The sequence below is a fragment of the Aethina tumida genome, chromosome 2 (genome assembly GCF_024364675.1).
Source record: "Aethina tumida isolate Nest 87 chromosome 2, icAetTumi1.1, whole genome shotgun sequence".
NCBI classification, from domain to species: Eukaryota; Metazoa; Arthropoda; class Insecta; order Coleoptera; family Nitidulidae; genus Aethina; species Aethina tumida.
This window is the reverse complement of record NC_065436.1, coordinates 2,904,036-2,930,271: the sequence shown is the minus strand read 5'-3', so window position 1 is coordinate 2,930,271 and position 26,236 is coordinate 2,904,036. Positions and strand designations below refer to the sequence as shown.

Genomic DNA, 26,236 nt, shown 5'->3' with positions numbered 1-26,236 from the left:
ATAATTAATTATTTCCTATATAAAATACATTAAAATAATTTATTCACTTACTTTCGAAATATTCATCCCTTCTAGACTTGGATGGCATTAAATGGGAATGACTATATTTTAATTTATATCTGGTTAATTAGTCACGTCTTTTAAATACACTCTAATGGGAATTGTTATCAAAGCTTAAGCTAATTACACACAGAAAATTTCCCAAAGCAATATTTGTTAATATAAACTTACTTTTAAGAAGGAATTCTAAGTAAGAACAATTCCTTATCGTTTATAAACATGTAAATTAAGACACCACGTTTAGTAAATCAATTTATTAATTTTTTGACATAGTTCAGAATGTTCCTGGGGCTGGGAGGGTGTTTATGTGATGACTGGCAGCCAAAGGTCCTTCGGGAAGGGGAGCAACGTGAAGTGATCCACGAGTTGCAGCTACATAACTGTAAAATTAAAATATAAAATTGTATCTAAATAAAACAAATTTATGTATGTGTGATCTATTAAAACAATTGTTGGTGGTACTATTACTTACCCAGACTGAACGGCTGGTGCAACGTAGGAGTATGCAAGTGGGTAGGAGTAATAATAGTAAGGACTTGCAGCAGCAATAGCTACAAGGGCGAACAAAGCAAGGAGTACCTTTAAAAATATAATAAATTTAATTTGTAACTTCTATAAATAATTATAATTTAAATGGTTACTTACTTTCATTTTTATTTGGAGTTCTTCTACTGTTGAATAAGAACTGTATGACAATGTAGGTATCGATTTCGTCTTATATATGAAAATATTTAATTAAACGTAAGATAACATGACATTTAATAATTGATATTTAATTAAAAAAATTCACAAGAGACGCACTATGAAAAATTATCTTATCCTTCATAATGGTAATTTAATTTTCAGGAATATTTTACTTCCTATTAGTAGAAAGTATCAAGAATGTTGTATCCCCAAAAATGTCATTTAATATTAATATAGTTACTAACCCCCTTACATCTCTTATTTATTTATTCTTTCCCACGTTTATTTATTATATTTTTAAAGTTTAGATTATAGGGACAATAATATATCTCAATGCGACTTAGGATAATTTATTTGAATTCATAAAACATGAAACTATAATAAGCAAGTCATATATAAAATACTTAATAATCATTAAACAATACAAGACAATTAATCTTATATAATAAACTGAATACAAAAAACAAACTAAATAAAAGTAAATTTAAATAAACTCTTCTGGTTCCCTTGGTGCATCTAGATCTCTGTAATGTATAATCGGTCGGAAATCCCCAGCGTTGCCCCTAAAACAGAAATAATAATTAGTATAATTTGTATTAAAATTTATTTAAAATATTCATACCTTGCCCTGGGTGGGTAACCCCTAGACCTTTGGAAGCCTTGATTGTAGTATGGTTGAGGCCTTCCATACCCACCTCCTCCATAAGATGCACCACCACCGTAACTAAAACAAATAATATAAATTAGTTTAAATTTTTAGCTTTAACAGGATTGTATTATACCTTGGATGACTGTAGGGCGCCGGTTCCTCACGTTTAGGTGGCGCCGTCTCAACCAGCATCGGCCTTTTGGGATCCTTGAGGTAGTTATTAAAGAATTCCACTTCCTTCTTGACCTCCTCGATCTTCTCGCCGTGCTTGTTGAAGATGTGCTTACGCACAAAATCCGGTCCTTTGAACTTTTTCCCGGACAACGGGCACAGCCACTTGTCTTTGGCCAGCTCCCTCGTGTTGGCCTGCACGAACTTGTCGATCTCCGTGTCGACGTCTTTAAGCGACAAATTAATGAGTTTGGCCTCGTTGGTGTTGCCCTCGGCAGCCGGCTTGTCGGGCAGGAAGCTGGACATTTTGCTCTCCACGGCGTTGCCGATGAATTGGGTCATGTCCGTCTTGGACGTTGGGGGAGGACCTCTGGCATGGAGGATGCCGCACCGGTTGGGCATCTCGTCCTCATTCGGGTACTCGCAGTGGTTGTAATAGTCGACGGAATGGACTATTCTCAAGTACAACAAAATGCGGTCCAATACGTGGATCAAGTTGTCATCCCTCTCTACCGTACTGACTGCATCTTGGTTGTCTGATGATGGTTCAAGTCCTAACAATTCCTCCTCCTCGGCGCTGGCTTCTTCTATTAAATAGTCGGTGATGTTGTGCAAAACAGGGTTGTTCGACACCAATCCGAAGGTTTGTTGTGGCTTCTCCTTCTTGTCGTCGTCCTCCAGCCACAATCCCGCCTTGTTGTCAAGGTGTAACGTCACCTTAGCGGCGATGCGGATGTCGGACCGGACCACCGACTTGTGGGCCGTTATCCCGTTCACCGGCCTTATTCTCCTGCTCAGATCCCGGTTTACGATGGCCCCCAGTTCACACTCACGCAACCTGATATTGTTCAGGTTCCAGCAGATCTCTTTAATGTTGGCGTCCCGCTTGAAGGTGACCCACCCCCGCCGCAGCCACCTCCTATCCGGCTGTGGGTCGGCGAGGGCCACCCGCAGGAAGCCGTCGTAACGCGAACACATCGCCTCCACCTCCTGTTTGGTGATGGTGGGCGACAGGTTCCGCAGGAAGATCGACGTAGTTTTGTGCAACGACTTCGGCTTGTCCGGCTTGTCGTCCTCTATCGTCTGGATTTTGTCGTCGTCTTTCTCCACTTTCTCCTTCTCTTTCTCGTCTTCCGCACCCTTCTCCCCCGCACCCTCCTGCTTCTTCTCGCCGCCGTCCTCGCTGCCGCTGCTGCTGCTCGACGAGCTGCTGCTACCCGAGTACGACCTCTTACGTTTCTTTTCGGGCTTGCCCTTCTCCGTGTCATCGTCCTTTTTCTCCTCGTCGTTGTTCACCTCAGAGGATTGTCCCTCGTTTTCGGCGTCTTTTGAGGCTTCCTCGTCTTTGGAGGCGTCTTCTTTCTCGTCCACCTGTTGGTCCTCCTCCATCTTGTCCTCGTCGGATTTCTTGTCGACGTCCACGACGTCGCCGGGCTTGTCTTCCAGTAGTTCGCCGTCTTCATCGTGTTTGTTGTCGGACTCCCCATTGGTCTTAAGTTCCGTTTTGTCGGATTTGTCGGCGGTTGTTTCGCTGTCCTCCTTTTTCAGGTTGTTTGTAGCTGCTTCGGCCGCCTTTTCGGCCTTCTCCGCCTCTTCTTTTGCCTTTTGTTCTTTGTATTTTTCTTCCATTTCTTTAAACAACAATATATTAGAATTTTAAACCAATTTAACAAGTATTTTTGTGTATAACTTACCAGTATATTCTTTTTCTAGAAGGGCCAAGTCCTCATCAGTGCCTCCTTCAAGCTTAATAACTACAGTATCTAAAAGCTTAAGCAACTCATTAGTCCTAGGACAGTCAATTGTAATCTTATCAATTGCACCGGAAGCTTGTAGGTCCAGGAAAACCTCCAATCTTTTCTGTAAATATAAGAAACAATGTGAGATAAAGACATGTTAGAATTAAGGCATGTTACCTTTAATGCTGCAGCTTGTTCTTCTTTACGTTTTATAGAATCCTCAGGATGATACTTCAGGCGGAACCTACAGACAGAAAATAAAAATGCCAAGCTAGAAAAACAGTTCAAACAATGCGTCACAAGTAAAACCATTCACATCATTGTTTCACACTGATGGCGTGCAAAATATGAAACACCACACAATTTTTCTGGTGTGGTGAATGCAAAAGCAAAAACAAATGTAATCAGGACATTTATTTGAAGCTTATTAATTACTGAAGAGTTTGAATTGGGTGAAAATGTTCTGATTACAATGAAATAAAAGGATGAGGGTCCATTCACACAATAAACGGGGCCGAGACGAAGATTCTTGTGTGCAAAAATGTTCACCTCGGCTCCGCCGACTGCCCATACATCGTACATACTTAAAATACATTGAAAATGGATACGTTTCTTCTTAAACGTGTGTCTCACCTGTTCATTTAAGAACCCTAATTGTACGCGAAAGCTTATGCATTGCGCGCATAGCTTTTAATAAAACGGTTTATATTAAATCCACATCATATATTTGCATTATTCGTAACTTGTTCGCGAGTTGTGCTTTTCCACAACGTATTTGTCGCACACAAAACACATAATTATATTTTACGTAGCTTTCAGGAAGTCTCGTAACAATGCTGTAGAGAAAAAGGCTTTTAAAATAACATAATAGGGAATATACTTGGTTAAACAACAAAAAACAACAGTTAAATCCTATAGAATTCACCCCCAAACATTAATAGTTGTAAACTGAACGTAAACCCAAGGTGTATGTAGCTGATGGCAAAATTCCCAGTCTAGATTCCTTGATGCGGTGCTTTAAATTTATTCAACCCACCACATACACCCGTCATGAATCTGAACCAAAATCATATGACCGGACGTAAAATTTAAACGACCCAACTCACCATTCGTCGTCCTTGTGGGCCACGAAGAACTCGTTGAGCTGCTGCCGTTGGAACTCCAGCTTGTAATCGTTGTACTTCTCGATCGCCTCGCTATCTGAAATGTTATCGTCCTGGGTGGCTAGAAACGCTTTAAACGACATCATCGGCGGCGGTTGGCCCTCGATTTGAGGGGCGCTGGCGGGTTCTCTGAAGAAATTAGGTCTTTGAAAAGAAGAAATTTGACAGTTAGAAATTGTTAGTAGAATCACTGTTGACACCAAAACAAACAATTCCTAGGGCATGCCAAAACTACATTGTTGTTAGTTTGACAACTACAGTGGTGGGAAGAGTAAGAAATATTATTATTATTGTATATCGTATTATAACTTGAATAGCTGAAGCCACATTTCTGATTGTGACTTCCATATTTAAATAAATTCAGTTATATAAAACAATTGTCAGTTACAGCTACAAGCTTTGAAGATTTATCTAACTGAAGTTACCACAAACATGAATTAATAATGATAGAATAATTTTAAAGGACAACCTTATTCAGTGGGTAGTTTCTGCTTGATTTACAAATATTATAAATTATCAAACAATTACCAAAAACTATTCTTTCTTGACTTGAGTCTACAAGGAACAATTTGAGACTAAAAAACCATTTTCAAATTCTCTGTATGGTCTCCAATTTAATAAAATCTAACAACTTGTGTAATTGTGTCAGAAAAACCACCTGTTAACATTGACATTGACAAATATAGTGTCAAATTTTGTTGTGTAATTTAAATATTAAACACAGTAGAATTTAAATATAAAAACTTACCTGTGAGCTGGCTGATGGTACGGTGCATAATGATTATAATAACTGTCCCCATAATAGTCATGCCGAAGCCTCTTTGGTGCCGGCTCCAGTCCCGGCGAGTATCCCCTGTCCCTCATCCCGCTCCTGTACTCCCTCTGCCTGGGCCTAGACCATGATTCCCTTTAAATTTATTTTATTAGTCTCAGATGGACGATACAGAGATAAAATACTAACAGTCTAACACCAATGATACGCAAAACGTGGCTTAGTATTAAACGATTCTGACACGTCCAAAACGGAAACAATTTAAACTCACCTTTCGGACCAATCATCCCTTGGTCTGGAAACTCTTTCAGCACCCCTGTAGCTGGCCTCTGCCCTTTCGCCGCGGAACTTGTCGCGCCGCTTTCTATCGTATTCGTCGTCGCTGTCTGCCATTTCGGCTGCAAATATTTGTTTATTGGTACAAAACTTGTGTGAAGTTTAAAAAATGCACTAAGAGAAAACTGTGTCACAGATGACGTTGTGTTTGTACACCACCGCACACACAACTAATTTTATTGGCGCATAAACTAGGGTTCAATAATACTTACTTAAAAGTAATGTTTACTTAAAAAAAAATAAATCAGAATGAGCCTTTAATTTTGGGTTAAGCGGCTTTATGCATTTATGGCGGACACGTCAAGGACGCTTGTAATTCTAGGGGATTTCGATGGTAGGTTGTATACCCTAAAGGCGCGAAGTTTGAATTAACTAATTAAAACAGCATATGTGACACAAATTAACAACGTTAACGTACCATTATTTTTGTTAGCAGCATTATTTGCGTTCATTTTTTGATGAAAACAACTTGGACACTATCTACGAAAACTGTGAATGTGGTAAAACGGCCACCAGCACCCGCACTTGAACATATAATGGTGCGGGGGAGTCGGGTTTTAGTATTTCATGGAAGAAAACCGACTTTAGGCACTTTTTAATGGTGATTGCACGTTGAAATGTTCGTTAAAATGTCTAATAACGCCACGGACTGAGCGACTAACGGGGATTCGTTATGTTGGCAGACAACAATCAGAACCGGCCTGAATAAATTTAATTTTGAAAATGGGAATTTATCCTACTTTTTTAAATGCATTTAATGAATGAAATGAACAGTTCCAAATTGTTTTTAACTTTCAGTTAAGAATATAAGTACTTTTTTATTTTAACTTAGCTCAATTTTATATGGATACAGTTTATTTACTTTTATATCGTTATAATTGTGTTATAGCCACACAAATTTCATTGTTATAAGTAAAACTCCAGTTAATTCATTTAAATATCTTCATCTTCTTTTAAGAGTTTTTTTAAAATACAAACATTGAATTCAATTATAGTACTCATCATTCATGAACTTCATTAGGTTGGCAAACCTGAAAAACGTCGGCACAGATGTCGCAGGTATCTGACAGATTTTTGCAAACTGTCAAGAAATAATTTGATAGGTGTGAATCATTGTCATAATCTCTAAAAATAAATATACCATTAAAATCATCAACTCACATTGTAAATTATGTTTTTGAAAATTATTACATTAACAGCTTGACATAAAATAGCATTTTCGTTTACGTGAGTGTCTTACTGACGTTCGAAATTTCAAGTGCAATTACAATTTGTAAGACATAAGTAAGTGTTCATTGTGAATATGGCATCCGGTAGTACGCTTACAAAAGCTATAGAACTAGTAACTAAAGCCACTGAAGAAGATAGGAATAAGAATTATGAAGAAGCCTTACGTCTGTATGAACATGGAGTTGAATACTTCCTTCATGCCCTTAAATGTAAGTAAATTCAAATGGCAGATGTTAGATTTGAGCTTAACTGGTTTTTCAGATGAGGCTCAGGGTGAGAAAGCGAAGGAAAGCATCCGAGCCAAGTGTGTACAATACTTAGAACGAGCTGAAAACCTTAAAGATCACATAAAGAAGGGCAAAAAAAAACCTGTGAAGGATGGAGAGAACTCAAAGTAAATACAACAATTGGTTCATCAAATCCAAGTCAATGATTATTTTGTGTGATTACAGAGATGACAAAAAAAGTGACAGTGATGATGAAGATGGTGATGATCCGGACAAAAAGAAGCTGCAGAGCAAGCTTGAAGGAGCCATTGTTGTTGAGAAACCCCACGTGAAATGGAGTGATGTAGCTGGCCTGGACGCCGCCAAAGAGGCTTTAAAGGAGGCTGTCATTCTTCCAATTCGTTTTCCTCATTTGTTTAGTGGAAAGAGAGTACCATGGAAAGGAATCTTACTTTTTGGTGTAAGTGTTTTATATTTAAAAGAAGTTTTCACTTTTGAGAGTAAAATATTCGCAATCTTTTAGTGTTTTACTATTAATTTTCAATTTTAAAACTTTACATAATCTATTTTTATGATATTTTACTCTTATCTAATCATGTAATATTTATAAGCATTTCTTAATGTTTAAAAATTAGGATGTTTACTTATAAATCTTAATTTTTACAATTAATTTATTCATTTTCAATTATTTTCCTATAATTTAACTAATATTAGGTCAAAATAATATAATTGTTTTTTCAGTATTCACTGTTTTCAGTGTACTCTTCAGAAAAAAATAGAATAATATTGTTAAATCTGTCTTTAATATACTATTTCTCTTTATACTATGCTTTTTAATAATTAAATATACGTTTGAATATTATTTAATCACAAAAATGAAGGATTAAAATGCCTTTATTAAATTATACATATTTTTTTCTGAAAAGTATGCTTAAAAAGGAATATTTTGTTAAAAATACAATTTCAGTTTGGTCTAATATTCATAAAATTTGGGGCAAAAACTTACATTGTCTGAAAAATTACAGAAAATTATCAAAACATAAGCTTTTTTCAAACTAGCCTCCAGGAACGGGTAAATCATACTTGGCGAAGGCGGTGGCGACCGAAGCCAACAATTCCACGTTCTTCTCGGTCTCCTCATCTGATTTAGTGTCGAAATGGCTCGGCGAGTCCGAGAAGTTGGTCAAAAACCTGTTCGAGCTGGCTCGATCTCACAAACCCAGTATCATATTCATCGACGAAATTGATTCGTTGTGCTCGTCCCGTTCGGACAACGAATCCGAATCGGCGAGGAGGATCAAGACCGAAATGTTGGTTCAGATGCAAGGTAAAACATTAAAATAATCACATTTTTAATTAACAAAAACTGAATTTAATTGGTTAAATTAGGTGTTGGCCATGACACTGAGGGAATCCTCGTTCTGGGTGCGACAAACATCCCGTGGGTATTGGATTCTGCCATTCGTAGGCGTTTCGAGAAGCGTATTTATATACCACTACCTGAGGAACCAGCCAGAGCCACCATGTTCAAGCTGCACCTGGGCAACACGCACACCGAACTCACCGACGATGACATAAAGGAATTGGCCAGAAGAACAGAAGGGTATGTACACGATAAACATAACTGGAGGTATGTTAGGTAAATCCTCTTTTCGTCACAGATATTCGGGAGCAGATATCAGTATTGTGGTGAGGGACGCCCTAATGCAGCCAGTGAGGAAGGTGCAGACCGCCACGCATTTCAAAAAAGTCCGGGGACCCAGTCCCAAAGACCCCAACGTGATCGTGGACGACTTACTCACGCCTTGTTCACCCGGTGACCCGGGTGCCATCGAGATGACCTGGATGGAAGTGGACGGTGAGAAACTCGCCGAACCCGCCGTCACTATGGTTAGTTGCCTTAATTATTACTCAAGATTGTTACTCATAATTGTTCTTCTTGTAGAATGATATGTTGAGATCAGTTGCCACGTCCAAGCCCACTGTGAATGATGAGGATTTAACCAAGCTGGAGAAATTCAAAGAAGACTTCGGTCAGGAAGGATAGGCCTCTAAATTGCACTTAGAATCTTTGAATCCAATAAATCCTTTAATTTTTTTAAAAAAACATAAGTTAAAAGATTGTGTGCATAATATATTGTTATTGATGAAAATTACGCATTGTCTATATTAGAGATGTGAAGAACCTCAAGAGAATTAGTTTTAAAGCATTGCTTTATTTTTTTATTGAACCAACATTTCACTTTTTTATTTATATATAATATACACTTCGTTAAAAACTAGTTTGTATTCTATAAATTTTAATAAAGTATGTACATTTGTTCCATTGTTTTTGTTGTAATTTTTATTCTGGTCAAATATACGTGACAAAAATTCTATTCTACCTATTTTTATATTAATTTTTTTTTTCTTTTTTTTGCTACAAAAAATTCAATAATTTTTTTTTTTTTCATGTATGCTGTGATAAAAATTCACATTTATATATTATAAAGATTTTTTACCTTAAAGTTATGCCTTTAAATCTGGTCTGCTTATAAAATATTTTATTTTTTGATATAATATCATTTTTTAAATTTACTCCCATTTTATTAATACTAATAATTCAATGATTTTTAAAATTAAACTGATTAAATTGGAGAAAATCCTTAGTTAAATCTTTAATATATAACTAAAAGATTGGGATAGAATTTATATATGTAATTTAAGAATTTTTATTATATTTAAATCAAGAAGAATTTTATTTTTTAATATGGAAACTTCTATAAATCATTTTTGAAAGTTACTTGTATTTATTTAATATTTAATTAAATAATTTTTAAAATTAAACTTTGATTAAATTGGAGAAAGTCCCCAGTCAAGTCTTTTTATAATTATTCATTATTTTTTCACGTTTGTTGAGATAAATATTAACATTTATATTTTTTATTTTAAATTTATGCCTTTAAATCTGGTCTGTTCATGAAATATTTTATTTTTTTGATATATAACATCTATAAATGAAATTTATTCCTATTTTATTAATATTTAATTCAATGATTTATAAAATTAAATCCTTAGTCAAGTTTTTAATATATATATACAATACATATTAGATTGGTTGCGCATTCGCCATTTTTAACAACAGTTGTAAAAATGGTGAATGCGCAACAAAAAACTTAATTAAAATATTCAAATGAATTAGGATAAGATTTTTGAAAACATAAAACTAATTGCCTTTTGGATGTGGTTAATATTATATAATTTGTTTGCGCATTCAGGATGTTTAAACATATATTAAACATAAAAAACGTGTTTTTTATGGTATTTTAAAGGTTACTCTACTGATTAATTTAAAAAAATTAAATAGTACCGTTAAAAAATGGATCTGACAGTGGATAAAATAAATTACTTTTAATATAATTAACTTATTCTTAGAATTTGTTTAATACTAATTAATTATTGGATTGGTTGCGCATTCGCCATTTTTAACAACAGTTGTAAAAATGGTGAATGCGCAACAAAAAACTTAATTAAAATATTCAAATGAATTAGGATAAGATTTTTGAAAACATAAAACTAATTGCCTTTTGGATGTGGTTAATATTATATAATTTGTTTGCGCATTCAGGATGTTTAAACATATATTAAACATAAAAAACATGTTTTTTATGGTATTTTAAAGGTTACTCTACTGATTAATTTAAAAAAATTAAATAGTACCTGTTAAAAATGGATCTAATAGTGGATAAAATAAATTACTTTTAATATAATCAACTTATTCTTAGAATTTGTTTAATAGTAATCAATTATTGGATTGGTTGCGCATTCGCCATTTTTAACAACAGTTGTAAAAATGATGGTTTTTAATCATATTGATTAATTATTATCTTCAGGCTTAGGCAATGGCTTAAAGAATTTTGTATTTTTTTCTTGCTTGGCAGTTTTTAGAAGCTCTTTCAATTCAGACTTATATTTAGCAGAAGCATAAGCAATTTGCCTCTTAAAAATAAGACTTTGTTCCATACACAGATCAATTTTCATTTCATTTTTTGGCTGCGGTTTTCGATCCAATTTTTGCTGAGAGTGAAATTGAAGCTACAGACTGTAAATAAAATATCGGAATAGAATCTATAACTTTAAATGTAATTAAAAAAAAAAACTTCTCAATTAAATTAAATAAAATTAATGAAAAAATAAACTATGTTCATCTCCACATTTTTTATTAAAACAAACAATAAAAACAAATAATTGACAGTTAAAAACAGTAACATGATAAGGTTTAAAACGTGTCAGTTTATACATATACATAAATAGATTCGAAAGCTGCGAAAATTTGCGGTGTTCACATTGTGGAAGAAATTAATAATTAAATGACCAGATAAATCAATAGGAACTCTAAATTCGAAAGCTAAATATTAATTTCTTAAGATAATATTAATTCACAACACAATTTATCCAATAGTACAATAGCTTTCTATAAGGATCAAATGATACAAGCAAAATTGACTATGCATCACAGTTATCTAGGTGCGCAGCAGAATTTCAAAAAAATAAATAAATAAAGTTATATATACATTGTAAATTCCGGTTGCGCAAATTTCGTTCAATTTGAGTTTTCACAATAAGTAACACAGGAAGAAAAGTGTAAGTCGTACCAGACTTAAACAAGATATACTTGGAAATAACACTGTTTTATTAATAATTTACAGTTGGACAAAATAAATATTACTTTAAGCTACAGGCACTAGGCAAATCCTTTATGGGCAAAGCCGAAGGTATTCAGAATCAAAATATACAATGGTGACGGTTATGTCGTCGCGGAACAGCCGCACCATGTCCTCAGGTAAAGTGAGCATCTGCGATATCCTGGCGTGGTCGACGCCGAACTCCGTGCCACCCAAAGCGTTCCTGATAATGTGCGTGGCCGCGTTCGAGTCCTTCGGCTTCATCAGCAGCCCCTCCTTCCTGTGCAACAGCATCTCATTGATTTCGTTCAGTGTCATCTTTTTCTTTGGCAGCTTCATCGGACTCAGCGTCACCTTGCCCTTCATGTGCTCCCCAACCAGTCTGACGGCTTGCAAGGGCGAGATGACGTCCCACAGTCCGTCGGTGGCTATGATCAAGAATTTATCTCTGGGCGTCAGCCTGTGGTGAGTTATATCCGGCTTGGCGCTCAGGTAGGGCGGCGTGTGGTAGTTGGGCGGTATCACGTTCGAACCGAAGTGCTTCGCCACTATGTTGTTCATGATTTCTTTGCTCCACTTGAAGCGGAAGTCGCCCAACGCCCGCAGCGGCGCCAGCTGGCTCAGCAATCTGTCCATTTTGATCACGGTTGTGTTCTCGTTCATCGGATGCTCCTTCATTATCCTGTCCACTTCGGCTTGATTGAAGGTGTTGTGCTCGGTGGTTAGTTTGCTTGCTACCCACGTGTCTGTGTCAGTTAATGTACCTAATACAACAACAAAATTATTAGTATGAGTTGGGACCATCAATTCTGGACTTAATTACCTAAAACGGCTGCACAATCGCCCACGTTTGCAAGATGCAAGTGTGGCCCATCTATGTGGGCGACGCAAGCCACCGAGCCACTCATGGCTACTGACATCGTCTTGATGTTAATAACATCTACTTGGGAGGGATCTGGTACTGCCTCCCTGGACAAGTCCTCATCCAGCCTCAGGAAGGCCTTCTCCAACACATAAGGAATTTCAAATTGGTTGTTACCCTTCTGTAACAACAATTAATCATTTATTTATTCGCTGACTAACAAGTTTAATTAATAAATTACCGCCGCTAAATCAAGAATGAATTGCCAGAAGCTTTTACTGTACAGATCTCGGACGTCGTCTACGAATTGCACCTTGTCGTTGAAGGACTCGATTAGGTTCGGTGTCGTTCCGCGGTCTATTGTCCGCGTCAGCGCCTCCTGCGGCATCAGGCACGCCGTTATGTAGTAGTAGAGTCGTTTCGCTATCACTTGGGCGCAAGCGCCGCCCCCATGCCCATCGAATACGCCCACCAAAAACCCTGCGACAAATAAAATAATTTAGTTATTTATTTAGGTAACAACGATAAGGATTACCTTTCGATTGTAGACATGTTGCTTCGCTCCTGCAGTCTTCGATTGGATTGTTGGAGGCCAATTGGTTGGATTCATACGATTTGATGGAACCACTTGAAAATTCGTGTGTATATTCGTTGGCACGTAGTATACTATCAACCTGAAATTAAGGAAAATTAATTAAAAGTTACTCGTAATTGTAAGGTTCCACATTTAAATTTAAGTTGATTCAATTATGTACGTACACTTTTATATTAATTTAAATTAACAATTTGGTTATTATTTATACAGTGATGGCCAAATCAATTTAATAAAAAATAATAAAATATTAAATGTAATAAAGATATAACTAATACTATTTAATCTACAATTAAGAAATAAATAAAATAAAAAGTTTAATTATAAATTTTAAAAAAATTTAAAATATATATATATATATATATATATATATATATATATATATATATATATATATATATAATAATTTAAAATTAAAAAAATATAAAAATAAAATATAAAATTTTTTAATTTGAATTATAAAAAAATATATTATTTAAAATTAGAAAAATAATAAAATATTAAAAGTAACAAAACATAAAATATATAATATAAAATAAAATGTAAAAAATAATAAACTTTGTAGTTTACAATTAAAAAATAAATAAAATAAAATATTTAATTTAAAAAATATATATAAAAAATTTAATTTTAAATAAAAAAAATTATAATAAATAGTATTTAATTTTAATTAAATAAAATATATAATTTAAAATTAAAAAAATCAATAATATATTAAATTAGAAATATAAAAAATAATAAAATATTTAAATAACTAATTAAATAAAATAAAATAATTTAATTAAATAAATATATATTTCATTTATAAAAATGTTTCCTTTAAAGTTAGCTACGTTTTATTGTTGTAGAATATTAATTTAAAATATATATTTATATATAAATTATTTAAAAAATAATAAAATATGTAAATTAACAAAAAAATAAAAAATTTATTTTAAAATTAAAAAAATTATAAAACATTAAATTTTATTTATAAAAAATATTAAAATATTTAATTTAAAATAAAAAAAATACATTTAATTTAGAATTAAAAAAATTAACAAAAAATTTAATTTCAATTAAACAAATTATAATAAAATATATAATTTAAAATTAGAAAATAAAAATATAAATATTAAAATATTAAAAAAAATAAAGATAATTAAATTAAAAAAAGCTATTAAATTAGAATGATAAAAAATAAAATATTTAATTTAAAATATCATAGAATATTTAAATATAATTTACAATATATATATATATATATATATATATATATATATATATATATATATAAACCTCCAGAAATGGTAATTTATCCAAAAACACCTGAATCAAATACCACAAAACAATTTTAAAAACGTAAATTGAACTGAACAGAAAATGTTTGGTAACTTTCTTTAAAATTTATTGCTCATGATGAAGACATTCATAAAAAATTTGTAATAAAGATAAATTAAGATTATTTAGAATATTTCTTACCAATCGAAGTAACTGTTAAATGATTGTTAATTTTATTATAAGAAAAATAAACTGGTGTAATTAAAACAACTATTACTCTGAATTCTATATTATTAACAATAAAAGCATTAGTGTCAAATTAATACCAATATCTTTCGGTTGTTTGATGGTATTTTCCATAATTCTCCTCTCCAGAACATGGGAGCACTTCATCGACAATATCAGATACAAATTGGAAGAACTGTTTAAACAACGGAATTTCTGTACTGGGTATAAACGACTGAACGAACTGATTCATTGAACAAACGATCCAGTGAACCAACGTGTATACAATCGAAAGATACGTGTTCCCACTTCTAACGTTGGGCCTAAAAAGTACACCCCGGTGTATGAAGTCCTCTTTTAGTAATTTTTCAAACAGTGGAAAACCAGGTTCTTCCAGAATTTCCCGCAATTTCAAACTATTTTCTTTGATAAAATTCAGAACGTTAAGGAAGCAGTAGACAAATTGATTGATAATGTGGGCCAACATTTCTGAATAAACATCACCGGTCTTACTGCTTAAAATTAAGCTATTGAACATGGAGATTAAGTTGTTCAAAATACCATTAATGGTATCCAGAATGATCAGCAGTTGTTTTGTTACATGCGACATAATCAAATCTGACGTCCTGCTGAAAATGAAGTCGCTGGTTTCCGAAATGAAGTAATGAAGGGGCCAAACTGAGCGTGGCTTTGGTGCATGTAAATCGCTTCCATTTCCTGTATAATTGTTAAATAGTTCCTCCAAGTCTTGTTTTGCAGCTTCCACCAGTTCATCATCGGTGAATATCAACTCCTCCACGTGTTCTACGACGTTTATAGCAGCCCGATAGTACCAGTACGGGTCCAAGTTGTTCCAAGTGTCTCCTCCAATGTATTCCACGGCTATTTCCTGGAACGTGTCCAGGTAGTACGTCGGCATCTCCACATATTGTATAACTTCCATGAACTCGTTGTAGGTGTTTTGAACAACTACGTTGTACACTTCGACTGTGAGGTGAACGAGGATGTTCTGAGGGACTATTTCGTCGAAAACTTCGTTAAATACATCACTGTTTTGGGTCTGGATTGCTTCAATAAATGCCTCCAACACTGAGCCATGTTCACCCTCGAAGCTTTGAGTGAAGTCTCCGGAACCTTCGTAATACTCGGCATATTTTATATAATTAAAGTCGAAGGCATTTGTGGAGTAAATAAGGATCTAAAACCGCAATAACCGAATGATTCATGCAGAGAAACTTAACAATTGGATACTTACACAAGAAATAACAAGAGCTCGAACAGACAACATGTTTAGAAACTTAGTTTCACCACTAAAACTTACATATTTATACACAGCAAAGGAAAAATAAAATAACTTAACGACCTATTATCAACAAACTTTTATTGCCCTTTAATAATTTTCGTGACTACACACTAACACTAAAGTTAACACATTATTTTACTTCGTCCCATAAAAGCTACTTCAAAAAATCATACAATTTTTCCAGTGCATCATGGACAATTTTCGAGGTTTCGTTCAAGTTGACTTGGTTGGTCGAAATCAGAATATTTTTGGCAACTATTCCGAGTGACCTGGCGTTCTCTTGAACGTCGACGAACTGCTTCTTGTGCCACAACCACAAGTCCTCGAACAACTTGGAAGGTACGCTCAGCATCTTTTCCAAATGGACTCGTTGCACGTCCAGGAAACCCACGGCGAATATTTTCAGGGGTGTAGTTATGATTTCAATGCCGGGAAGTAGCTTATTCAGTTCGTTGAAGGCTCTCTCCATGTTGGATATGATGCAGTCGTGCAATTTGATTGTCTTTGGGGACAAAATCCCGTCTGATATTTTAAGAAATTGACTGAAAAATCCAATGGCACTGTTGGCCAAGGTGTTTTCTAGTTTGGTGACGTTTACATCGAGGACAGTTCCAACGAACCACAACGAGTACTCAGCTTTTTCAATTACTTGCCCAAGGGTGGCATTTATGTTTTGGTAAGAACTAGGGTAAGTTTGTACATCGGTGTAGGGTGTGCCACCCACCGACGCAACGACGCCGATCTAATCAAAGAATTAGACAATTTTAAGCAACTTCAAAATCAAGGTATTAAAAAATAATTTGAAGTTGTGTTAGAATTGTAAATGAAATTATTGTTGTTATTATATATTTGCTTGAAACTTTATTTATTTTACATTTTTTACTTACAATTAACAATAGTCGGGAAACTTCCATTTTGTGACTAGTTTAAATAACTTAAATGACGTCTTTTATATGAATCCCTTATCATTTTCCCTCATGTAGATCATTTTATGATGTTTAAACGTTATAATGCGCAAAATTTACTCTAAAATTAGAGAACCGTTATTATATGTGTTTTTCTTAGAAAAATAATCCGAGGAATACAAATAAGATAATGAAATTTTACTTTGTTAAAGTTGTTGGAAAAACTAGAAAATAATTACATACACAATTTAAGTAAAAATTTGTGGTAACTTACATTTATTTATAGTTAAATATTTGAATATTTGAGAAAACAAATTGCAAGTGTCCTTTTTTACTCTTATTATTTAAAAACACTCGTTGAAACTGCTTAATTTTAGCATATTTTTAAAAAAACTATTATAAAAGAGTGATTTTTTATATTTTAGAAGGATAAAATGTCAATTTAAGACATCATTTATAATTAACTTTTAAGAATTTTTGAGAAAACAAAGGGCAAGTATACTTTTTTACTCTAATTATATAAAACACTCGTTGAAACTGCTGAATTTTAGAATATTTTAAAAAAAACTATTATAAAAGAGTGATTTTTTGTATTTTAGAAGGATAAAATGTCAATTTAAGGCATCATTTATAATTAATTTTTAAGAATTTTTGAGAAAATAAAGGGCAAGTGTCCTTTTTTACTCCAATTATATAAAAACACTCGTTGACACTGCTGAATTTATTTAGAATATTTTTAAAAAATTATTATAAAAGGTTAATTTTTTGTATTTTAGGAGGGTAAAATGTCAATTTAAGGCATCATTTATAATTAATTTTTAAGAATTTTTGAGAAAACAAAGGGCAAGTGTCCTTTTTTACTCTAATTATCCAAAAACACTTGTTGAAACTTCTGAATATTAGAATATTTAAAAAAAACTATTATAAAAGAGTGATTTTGGGAGGGTAAAATACTCCCCATCATTATTTTTTAACTCTAATTGTTTTAAAATCTTCATTATAAATAAAAAAGTGTTGTATAAAACATTATTTAAAATTATTATATACGTAAAACATAATTTACGTCCCACTTTTTAAAGAAAGGTATATCATTAATAACATATTAATTTGTATTTAGGGATGGTGACAATTCAATATTTTAATATTTTATTATTTTTAATAGGTAAAATTTTGAATCTCATTGTTCTAAAATCTTTATTAAAAATAAAAGAGTACATAATAATAATAATAAACATTTTTAATAATAATTAATAATTAATTATTTAAAAAATATTTTATTATATTTATTTAGTTTTTAGTTAATAAATAATACAAATCAAAAATCGTTATTATATCTGAGCTTAGTTATTTTGTTAATCTATATTTCGTTAAGACCTTAAGGATAATAATAAAGGGATAACTATAAAAACGAGTTATTTAATAAAAAAAAATCCAAATCTACGCTTGATCAACTAGTTTTATTCAGATCTAATAGTATCCCAAAAGGACATCTCTAATGTGTTCGACGATGCCATCAACATCAAACCCGAACATCATCAGAGCAGTCCTGGTGAACCTCCAGTAAGACTTGGCCTCCAGGACAGCGTCCTGGAACATCTTCGAGTGCAATCTGTGCAACTCCTGAATGACATAAATCGGCACCGCTATCACTCTGTCTGCCCATTCTATTGCAATCCTTAGTTGTTCTAGAAGAGCTTTCCCCAACGTTACCAGTACCAGATCGGTGAAATTCTTCAGTGGTGTCTTATTTAAATAACTCAACATGGACGAAATTTGTTCTTTTACAGGTTGGCTGTTCAATCGTAGCACACCGGAGTCGTTTCTGAATATTATTTGGGCGTTCTCGTAAAGTCTGTCGCATAGTGAGTGTTCCAACTGATTTAAGTCCAAATCAAATATTGTTCCCCCTAGTGCCAGGCCGAATTCGAACCCATAAAGCTCACGTTCTATGTCGTCTTTTATTTTCTCGTCGATTTGTTGTGATGAACCAAAATAGTCGTAGTAGTAATCGTAATCTTCATTACTTGGGGCAGCAACTGCTGCACCCAAGAACAAAATCTAATTTTTTAAGTAGTTAGGTTAATTTTAAACAATTTATCTGGTACTTTACTTACAAATATCAAAGACTGCATTTCCTTAGGTGGAGACTTTAGCACTGGTAATTTACCTCAATTACCTCACCACTTTATAGAAGAATTCTTATCTGATAATGAGCCAAAATGTAAACTGTGATTAAACGACACAGTTTTAGAATTCAATGTTAAAAATTTGTTAAAAAACAAATTGTTTCCAGGAAACTTTGGAAAAAACAATTTATTCAACACACATAAAATAAATATAAGTAATAACTTAATACCTTCAAAAATATAATTAAATTACATAGTCATTTTGTAATTTATTATTATTATATTAACAACTTTTTTTAATATTATAATATGTACAAAATATCCAATACCTTATTTCTTTAATGTGAACTGTTAAAATAATATTAATAAATTTTATTAAAGGTTACATATTTTTTCTGAATTGAGCTAGACATAAATATAGAAACTTTACCATGTTTCACTGTGGATATAATAAACTTTTTGTGTAATTTTGTCCCTGTAGGATATTTAACATAAGCAGAACAATCATTTTTGTATTAATTGTGATGTGTGATGTGATACTAAGGAAGTCGATTTAAATTCAGAGAAAGCAATGAAAGCTTATAAATTAATTGAATTTTAATTTAATAGTCAATTTTTTAAATAATTAAATTAAATTAACAATATATATGTATATTTAAATAATAAAATATACATAATATTTAATAGAAAATGATGTATAATGGAATATTTTATAGAATTTGGGCACGTATAATTCTAGTTTAATATAATCTTTATTTAAATTAATAAAGATCTAGAAATTACTCACTTACATAAACACATTGTAGTGTTAATCCATATGCAACTACACCACAGTTTTTAGAAGATAAAACACCATAATATAAAATGATTTACATATGTCACCATAAACAAATAATTTTTACCACTGGTAATTTATTGATGTGCTGTATCTTCAATATCAGTCAGTAATAATTGAATTAACAAAACAAAAATTAAATATTTGAAACCACATTTGAATTTATTACACAGCAATAAATTTTAATTGCTTTATATTTCCACAAACAGAAAATAGACAAGATTAAACGAACACAGTTTAATCTGAAATGAGCTGTGGTTGATTCATGATAAATAGCACGTCCTGTTTCATAAATATTGATTTTTTTGATTAAAGGGAAAATTAGCACAGTAACGTTTATATGTTTTGACATATAAGAGCCTGTATCTCTTAAAATTAGAGGAAATAACTCCTTAATGTCTCCACAAAATTGAATATTAAATTTGTTATTGAAATGAAATTTCAATGTGACTGAGAGAAATAAATTGCCTGGTAACAAATATGTAGTTTAACAATTTCTGACAAGTATTCCATTCAAAATAGTATCAAAGTAACGATTAAAACACCCATTTTAAAACTTAGACAATTGTATATTGTTAACAATAATGTGTCTAGACTTTTTTTTTGGGCAAACATTGACTCATACCTCACATAATATTCAAAAATACAAAAGTTGCACGTGAAATGTTGCAAGGTTGTTTTATTTATTGCTGCAGCAAGTGCCGCATGTGAAATAACAGCCGTAGAATAATAATAACTTAATAATGAAAACAAACAGATGTTTTCAAATAAACGTCTATAAATAGATTAGAAAAATTTACATGTAATCGTCCGTATCTAAGTTCAGTTTACTATAACATGTGCCAATTAATTTCAAAAGCTCATATCATCCACAACGTATATTTTGGATTTAAAAGGGAATTATCAAGTTGTGACAATAACAAATTATATAAATTACAGCATAAGTAGCTTGTTATGAAAGCAATTAGCACCCACATGCTTAAGTTCAGATTTCTTTGTTAAAGTCAAATAATGGTCAATGAAACAGCTATCAATAGAAAGTAATTAAACACTGTTATCACTTTTAATTCACCTCTATAAATAAAAATAGTAGTTTCATTTAGAATTTACGTTTCAAAACAAATTGATAAAGAATTGCTTACTTGGTTCATGTTGTATATGTTATAGAAGATTATATTATAAAATATAATTGTAAATATACACTTACCTCTTGTGGGGACAGTTTAGCAATGGGGTTCCTGGATTCTCGGTTAGATTGTAGCCGCCTGCAACCACATAACCTAACTAAGACGTTGTCTTTGCGGTTCACATTGCGCGTCTGATTCAGATAACTGTTGCTCCCTAACGCGTGAAACTGTTTGGTGAACGTAAAGCTTTTGGACAGGGACACTGTTTTACTAGACTTGAACAACTGTTGAGTCGAGGAGCTCACAACCATTTTCGAACGAAGTGCACTTGTCTCACCTCAGGCGACCGACCCGGTCCTAATTTGTGCGAATTTCTTTAATGCCTTGCGGTCAGTCAAACCATTCAGCATTTTTATTAAAAGATCTATTTCTATTTTTGTCTTAAGTAAATGTCATTTTTATGAATTTGTCTGCCATAAAGGTTATGTCGGTAAAGTGAATTTCTGCGGAATGTCACATTTGAACTACCGCATTCAAACTAATTGTTTATGTAAATGTTGTTTACGTTTTTAACCAGTACGTGTGTAAAAGTATTAAATTACATTTCTATTATAATTTTTAGTACTTGAAAAACATTAATATGATTTATGTTTCTCTGAAATTGTTATAATATGTATCTACAAAAATTCATTGTTGTTATCCTAATAATTATTAAAATTTGGGACAAATAAGTGAATTAAAAGTTGTGTGGTCCACATTGGGAAATAAAACGCACCAAAATTGTTCATTGATTATGTATTAAAAGGTACATATAAGCAATTAAATAAAATATAACCTTCAGTTTAGTTCAGTGTTTAACTTAGTAATCAACAATAATTCAATGCACAACCCCTTTAAGTCTCCCTTGCAGGACTGCCTCGAAATGCGAACCATCCCAAAACACTTTACCGCACTCCTCGCAAACGTAAAACAGATCGTTTTTTTTAAGTACTGTGTTAGGTATGTTCAACACCTGGATCACTGCCCCCAGCTTAGTCTTGCACAATCCCACGTCCAATTTCTCGTCTGAATCTAAAAATAATACCATGTTAATAATTATTTAGCTGTTTGACAAAAGGAGGCACTTACACAAGTCCCATTTTCTTGTCGCCGAAACAGGAAGACTGGGTTCGAAGGCCTCTTCGTCGCTGGAGTAGCCGAACGCCTCCTCCTCGAAGTAGTCGGTAGGTCCGCTCAGCTTGCTCCTGCTGGAATTGATGAGCGCGTGCATCGTCGACCGGGACACCTTAATGAAGCTGTTGCCGTTACAGATGCAACATCTGCTGAACACATAGTCCTTTGACACCTGGATTTTGTAGTAGTCGATCACTTGCTTGAGCTGCTCGTCCACGTCGTCGCTGATGACGTTCAGGCAGTAGCCCTGAGGCACGTAACCGGATAACTGTCATAGAAAACAATTAGTAATCACCACAAAGGTGCCCAACAAGGGTTTTACCATGTTATATATGTTGCCCCGGGAGAGGATGAAACGGTTTTCGTCCTGCGAAAACCTTACGCACTCCTTGTGGTCCTCGTGGTTCTGCAGTATTGCGCAGTCCACCCCGATGCGTCTCAGGTGCTTACCGAGTCCCTGGAGCATCGTATCACAGACTAGTTTTATTTGGTCGGGCTTGACTGGCGACACGATAGGACTGGGGGGCTGCGGCGTCGACGCCTTCGACGCATACATCTAGAAACACAACAATCACCTAAAAATTCATCGGTTTATGCGGTGGTACCTTTTTCTTGTTGGCGTTCTTCGATTTCTTTTTCAACTTGTGGTCGCTTCCCATCGTCTGGAAGCAGACCTCGTCGAAATTGCAGCCGGCCTTTTGGAACAGATCGCGAAGCACGTCGAAGACTTCGATCAGGACGTGGGCGTCCAGTGCGGCGTACATCAGCTGGTTTTGACGCAAGGGACGCTTCTCCCAGTTGGAGAACTGCTCCGATTTGTCCAGTGGTTTACCGAAGCAATGTTGTACTAACGTCGTTAGACTTGGACCACCACTACTAACTAGAATCAGCAATAATAATATTAAATTAATCCTGGAACATGAATTCATGCCATTTTAACAACTATATTTGTATGATTTAAACCCAAAAAAAGGTGAACATAATAGACTACACTATTTATCTGTATCATTTTTATATTAGACCATCAGTTTTAAGTATAGAAGGAATTTGACGTAAAATAAAATCATTTTGACCCATATTTATCTTGTTTTCATCACCCTACCTACCTTCAAAAGGCAATTTAATCATAGGATATTTGTCTAATTGCTTCCAAAGTGAACACAAATCCAAAAATTCGTCTTTGAGCGAAAAAGTAATATCCTTTAACGTCTGCCTAATTAAAGAAAAGTCACCACTAAAACTGAAACCTGAAATAACATGAATATTAACTCCTGTGTGCCAAAATAAATACTCCTACATACCTAATTTAAGAATGTTGTGGTTATTGAACAAAAGATTGCCTAGTTCCTTCCATAAATGGGGTACTTTGTTTCCTAAATTGACAATGTCAATGATAAAGACACATCTCCTTGTGGCAATTTGCATCAGGGCTAATTCGTTGGTTTTATGGCCGAAACTGGGCTTCCACTCGCAGTCCAGGCCAACAACTTCAACATCCTTAAACAGCAACGTTTATAACAGTTTTAAAAATCAATAATCGATTGGTTTACGTTCAATCCCTTATCCAAGAAACTGCGGAACGTCTGTTCCGTGTCAATAAGACGAATGGAATCAAAGGTTTTGGAAAATTTGTGATACTCTATGTTTTTTTGTATTATCTCGTCGTCCCAGTTATCTTCTTGTTTAGGGGATTGGGGCCTGGAACCCAAAGAATAAGTAAAACATCACATTTAGGTGTCAGAAAAAGTAATTTACGTTCTTTGTTCATGATTTATTCAAATAAATATTTTGTTATAGTCAATATACATGATTTAAGAGTGTTTTGTCCTGAAACCTGTAAGGCTAAAGTGCTACAAGGGAAGTTTTACCTCATCCACCTTACAGTCCAGACATTTGTCCACGTCACTATTATTTATATTAGTGATTGTCACCAATTTAAAGTAATAAATGATTTAATTATTCAGTTCCAAGACTCCAGAATATTTTTACCACTTAATTTAAACGTTAGAAACGTAAACTACTTTTACCTGTACTCAATATAAATTGATTTAAAGACTAAAATAAAATACCTATCGCCTTCAGGATTCTCCTCGAATATGCGCAGCCCGTAGGGCCACGCGTCCCTGCTTATATTATAAAAATGGGCCCACCTCAGGGCCTCGTTTAGCTCGTTAAATGAACACACTTGGTAGACCAGCTCCTTCTGCATTTCCTCGTCATTCCCGACCGCCTCCTGTATCATTTCCTTGTAGCTCTCGTCGCTGAAGGCCTTCTCGATGAACTTCTTGTAAAGAATGAACTGCACTGCACCTTCATTCCGTCTTTTAACCAAATTTGGTGTCATATCCGATGGAATTTTATAGGTTTTCACGAATTTCGTCATCATTTTCTTCCACGGTTTGGCGTGTAACTTCTCCAGTTTTATGTCGGGAATGCCGTTCATGCTGAAACACGTTTGTTTTATTACCAAAGTTGGTTAAGGGTTGGGTTAATCTCACATGAAATAGGCGCCGAGGGCGTCTTTGACGGAATGATTTCCTAGAATGGAGTCGCACCATAGTATCAATTCGGACTGGTGCTGGGGGCTCTTCTCCAAAAACTCCTCAATGGCGAAAAATTTGTCTTGGAGCACAAGGGGAATCAGGAAGTCTTCTATTTTAAATTTGTCATGTAAATACAGGAGGGCTGCATATTGGCAAGCCTAAACAAATATTAAAAATTGTTCCCAATTAATGCACTTACTCATGAAATATTTAAAATTCATAAATTATTAGTAATTATATGGATAAGACACACGTTTTAAATTGTAGATAACTTTTTCAATCAGAAATATTTATAGAAATATTCATACCTCTCTATATTGCTTCTTTTCTATCAAACACTTAACACTATCCAGAAACATTTCATTGTCTTGCTTTAGTTCAAAACATTCTATCACTATTGATTTTAAAATAGTAGAATTCTGTTTTGAAATCACTTTGAACGCATCCAATTTAACTTGTGGTGTGAGCAAATGCACAATCCCATTCCGATTTGTTGCAGCCCAGTTCCTGAACTCATCTATTATAAAATGTGGTAGAGATTTAGGCTTAACATTGGAAAATTCCTGACAATTATAAACCAGTCTTAGAACTTGTACATAGGGATTATAGCAAGTATTGAAGAACTGATGCAGTTTGTTTATCACATGGGGGCAGATTTTCACTAAAACAAACGAATTTAAATTAATTTAACAACGTGGCATGACTCTGAGGTGTCTTACACATTGACCATATGGTTTTAAGGTCCTTAAAAAACACATTTTCAGCCTCCTCAAGTTCCAGGGAGAAACTGACGTCAGTGCAGCAATTATTGTCGTGTTTTGATATGTTCCTTTTCGGCGGTTTCTGCGGCGGAAGCCCTTGCGTTGAGTTCACATTGTGCAGCCCCTCATTACTTCTTTGAGTTCTGTAACCCCTTCCTCGGCCTCTACCTCTCTGATTGTACATTATTCAAGTGCTGAAATGTGGACGTTATGGTTGGGATTGAGTTTCAAATGGTGGCTTGGTGAATGCATTTTTGTGTGGTGTTTACAAAGAATTTTGACAAGAGTATGAAAGTATATAAACATAACCTCAACTTACTCAGAATGATGATTGGATTGTTTTAACGGAGAACGAATTAATTCATGACTGACGTTACTTGAAATTGAGCTTTTTGATTAGTAACTATTGTGTAATTGGTGATGTATTAATGTTTATGGGGAAAACCTCTTTTGCACAAACGTCAAAGTAGTTCACAGATTGACAGAACAATCACCTGTTAAGGTAGATTTATCAAAAACATTTAAAAAAAACTGTTCACAGATCCCTCAGTGTATTTATGTATTTTAATTAATAGTTTTGTAATATTTTTAATACAGTTTAAAATTCCTATGAATAGTAAATATGCAAAAAAGCTTAATTAAAATTTATAGATGTAATAATAAAATACAATTCAATAACAAATTAAATATTAATATTATTATTATTTATTGGATTAAATAATAAACAATTATTTTTTTTTTTAAATTGGGTGACGCCATCTGCGAGTGTACTGTTACAAGTCCACTAAATTAGTGATCTGCTTTATGTTTTAGATGTTTTAAGGTTTCG

General features: G+C 33.6%; 5 protein-coding genes across 11 annotated transcripts; 1 reads left to right on the top strand and 4 right to left on the bottom strand.

Moving 5' to 3' along the window:
* Positions 1-1,078: 1,078 nt before the first annotated feature.
* LOC109605251 (serrate RNA effector molecule homolog) lies at positions 1,079-6,222 on the bottom strand. 5 transcript variants are annotated; one of them, XM_020021814.2, is made up of 9 exons: positions 5,993-6,222; positions 5,510-5,636; positions 5,215-5,373; positions 4,410-4,610; positions 3,481-3,547; positions 3,259-3,424; positions 1,527-3,195; positions 1,367-1,468; positions 1,079-1,307 (listed from the first exon to the last, which is right to left on the bottom strand). In XM_020021814.2, exons 1-9 carry the CDS (start codon positions 6,024-6,026, stop codon positions 1,229-1,231), a joined length of 2,604 nt encoding a protein of 867 aa, XP_019877373.2. In that variant the 5' UTR covers positions 6,027-6,222; the 3' UTR covers positions 1,079-1,228. The 5 variants fall into 5 exon arrangements, with proteins under 5 accessions (XP_019877373.2, XP_019877374.2, XP_019877375.2 ...); XM_020021815.2 differs by having other exon boundaries at positions 4,410-4,595; XM_020021816.2 differs by having other exon boundaries at positions 5,215-5,358.
* A 412-nt stretch (positions 6,223-6,634) lies between these two features.
* LOC109605242 (vacuolar protein sorting-associated protein 4) lies at positions 6,635-9,352 on the top strand. The gene is made up of 7 exons (XM_020021805.2): positions 6,635-7,013; positions 7,066-7,198; positions 7,257-7,491; positions 8,091-8,358; positions 8,421-8,634; positions 8,693-8,921; positions 8,977-9,352. Exons 1-7 carry the CDS (start codon positions 6,878-6,880, stop codon positions 9,076-9,078), a joined length of 1,317 nt encoding a protein of 438 aa, XP_019877364.1. The 5' UTR covers positions 6,635-6,877; the 3' UTR covers positions 9,079-9,352.
* A 1,861-nt stretch (positions 9,353-11,213) lies between these two features.
* Positions 11,214-21,408, bottom strand: LOC109605249 (pyruvate dehydrogenase [acetyl-transferring]-phosphatase 1, mitochondrial). 3 transcript variants are annotated; one of them, XM_020021812.2, is made up of 5 exons: positions 21,011-21,408; positions 13,093-13,231; positions 12,799-13,037; positions 12,519-12,738; positions 11,214-12,459 (listed from the first exon to the last, which is right to left on the bottom strand). In XM_020021812.2, exons 1-5 carry the CDS (start codon positions 21,239-21,241, stop codon positions 11,768-11,770), a joined length of 1,521 nt encoding a protein of 506 aa, XP_019877371.2. In that variant the 5' UTR covers positions 21,242-21,408; the 3' UTR covers positions 11,214-11,767. The 3 variants fall into 3 exon arrangements, with proteins under 3 accessions (XP_019877371.2, XP_049819658.1, XP_049819659.1); XM_049963701.1 differs by lacking the exon at positions 21,011-21,408 and adding an exon at positions 14,736-14,930; XM_049963702.1 differs by lacking the exons at positions 11,214-12,459; positions 12,519-12,738; positions 21,011-21,408 and adding exons at positions 14,736-15,832; positions 15,890-16,679; positions 16,825-16,956 and having other exon boundaries at positions 12,847-13,037.
* LOC109605250 (uncharacterized) lies at positions 18,281-19,097 on the bottom strand. The gene is made up of 2 exons (XM_020021813.2): positions 18,957-19,097; positions 18,281-18,900 (listed from the first exon to the last, which is right to left on the bottom strand). The coding sequence occupies exons 1-2, from the start codon at positions 18,972-18,974 to the stop codon at positions 18,310-18,312; spliced, it is 609 nt and encodes a 202-aa protein (XP_019877372.1). The 5' UTR covers positions 18,975-19,097; the 3' UTR covers positions 18,281-18,309.
* A 300-nt stretch (positions 21,409-21,708) lies between the features above and the next one.
* Positions 21,709-25,886, bottom strand: LOC109608251 (exonuclease mut-7 homolog). Its single transcript, XM_049963700.1, has 12 exons — positions 25,727-25,886; positions 25,366-25,601; positions 24,955-25,307; positions 24,602-24,804; positions 24,173-24,547; positions 23,654-23,801; positions 23,405-23,600; positions 23,210-23,350; positions 22,709-22,983; positions 22,426-22,659; positions 22,059-22,371; positions 21,709-22,001 (listed from the first exon to the last, which is right to left on the bottom strand). Exons 2-12 carry the CDS (start codon positions 25,589-25,591, stop codon positions 21,808-21,810), a joined length of 2,658 nt encoding a protein of 885 aa, XP_049819657.1. The 5' UTR covers positions 25,592-25,601; positions 25,727-25,886; the 3' UTR covers positions 21,709-21,807.
* Between the last annotated feature and the right edge of the window lie 350 nt (positions 25,887-26,236).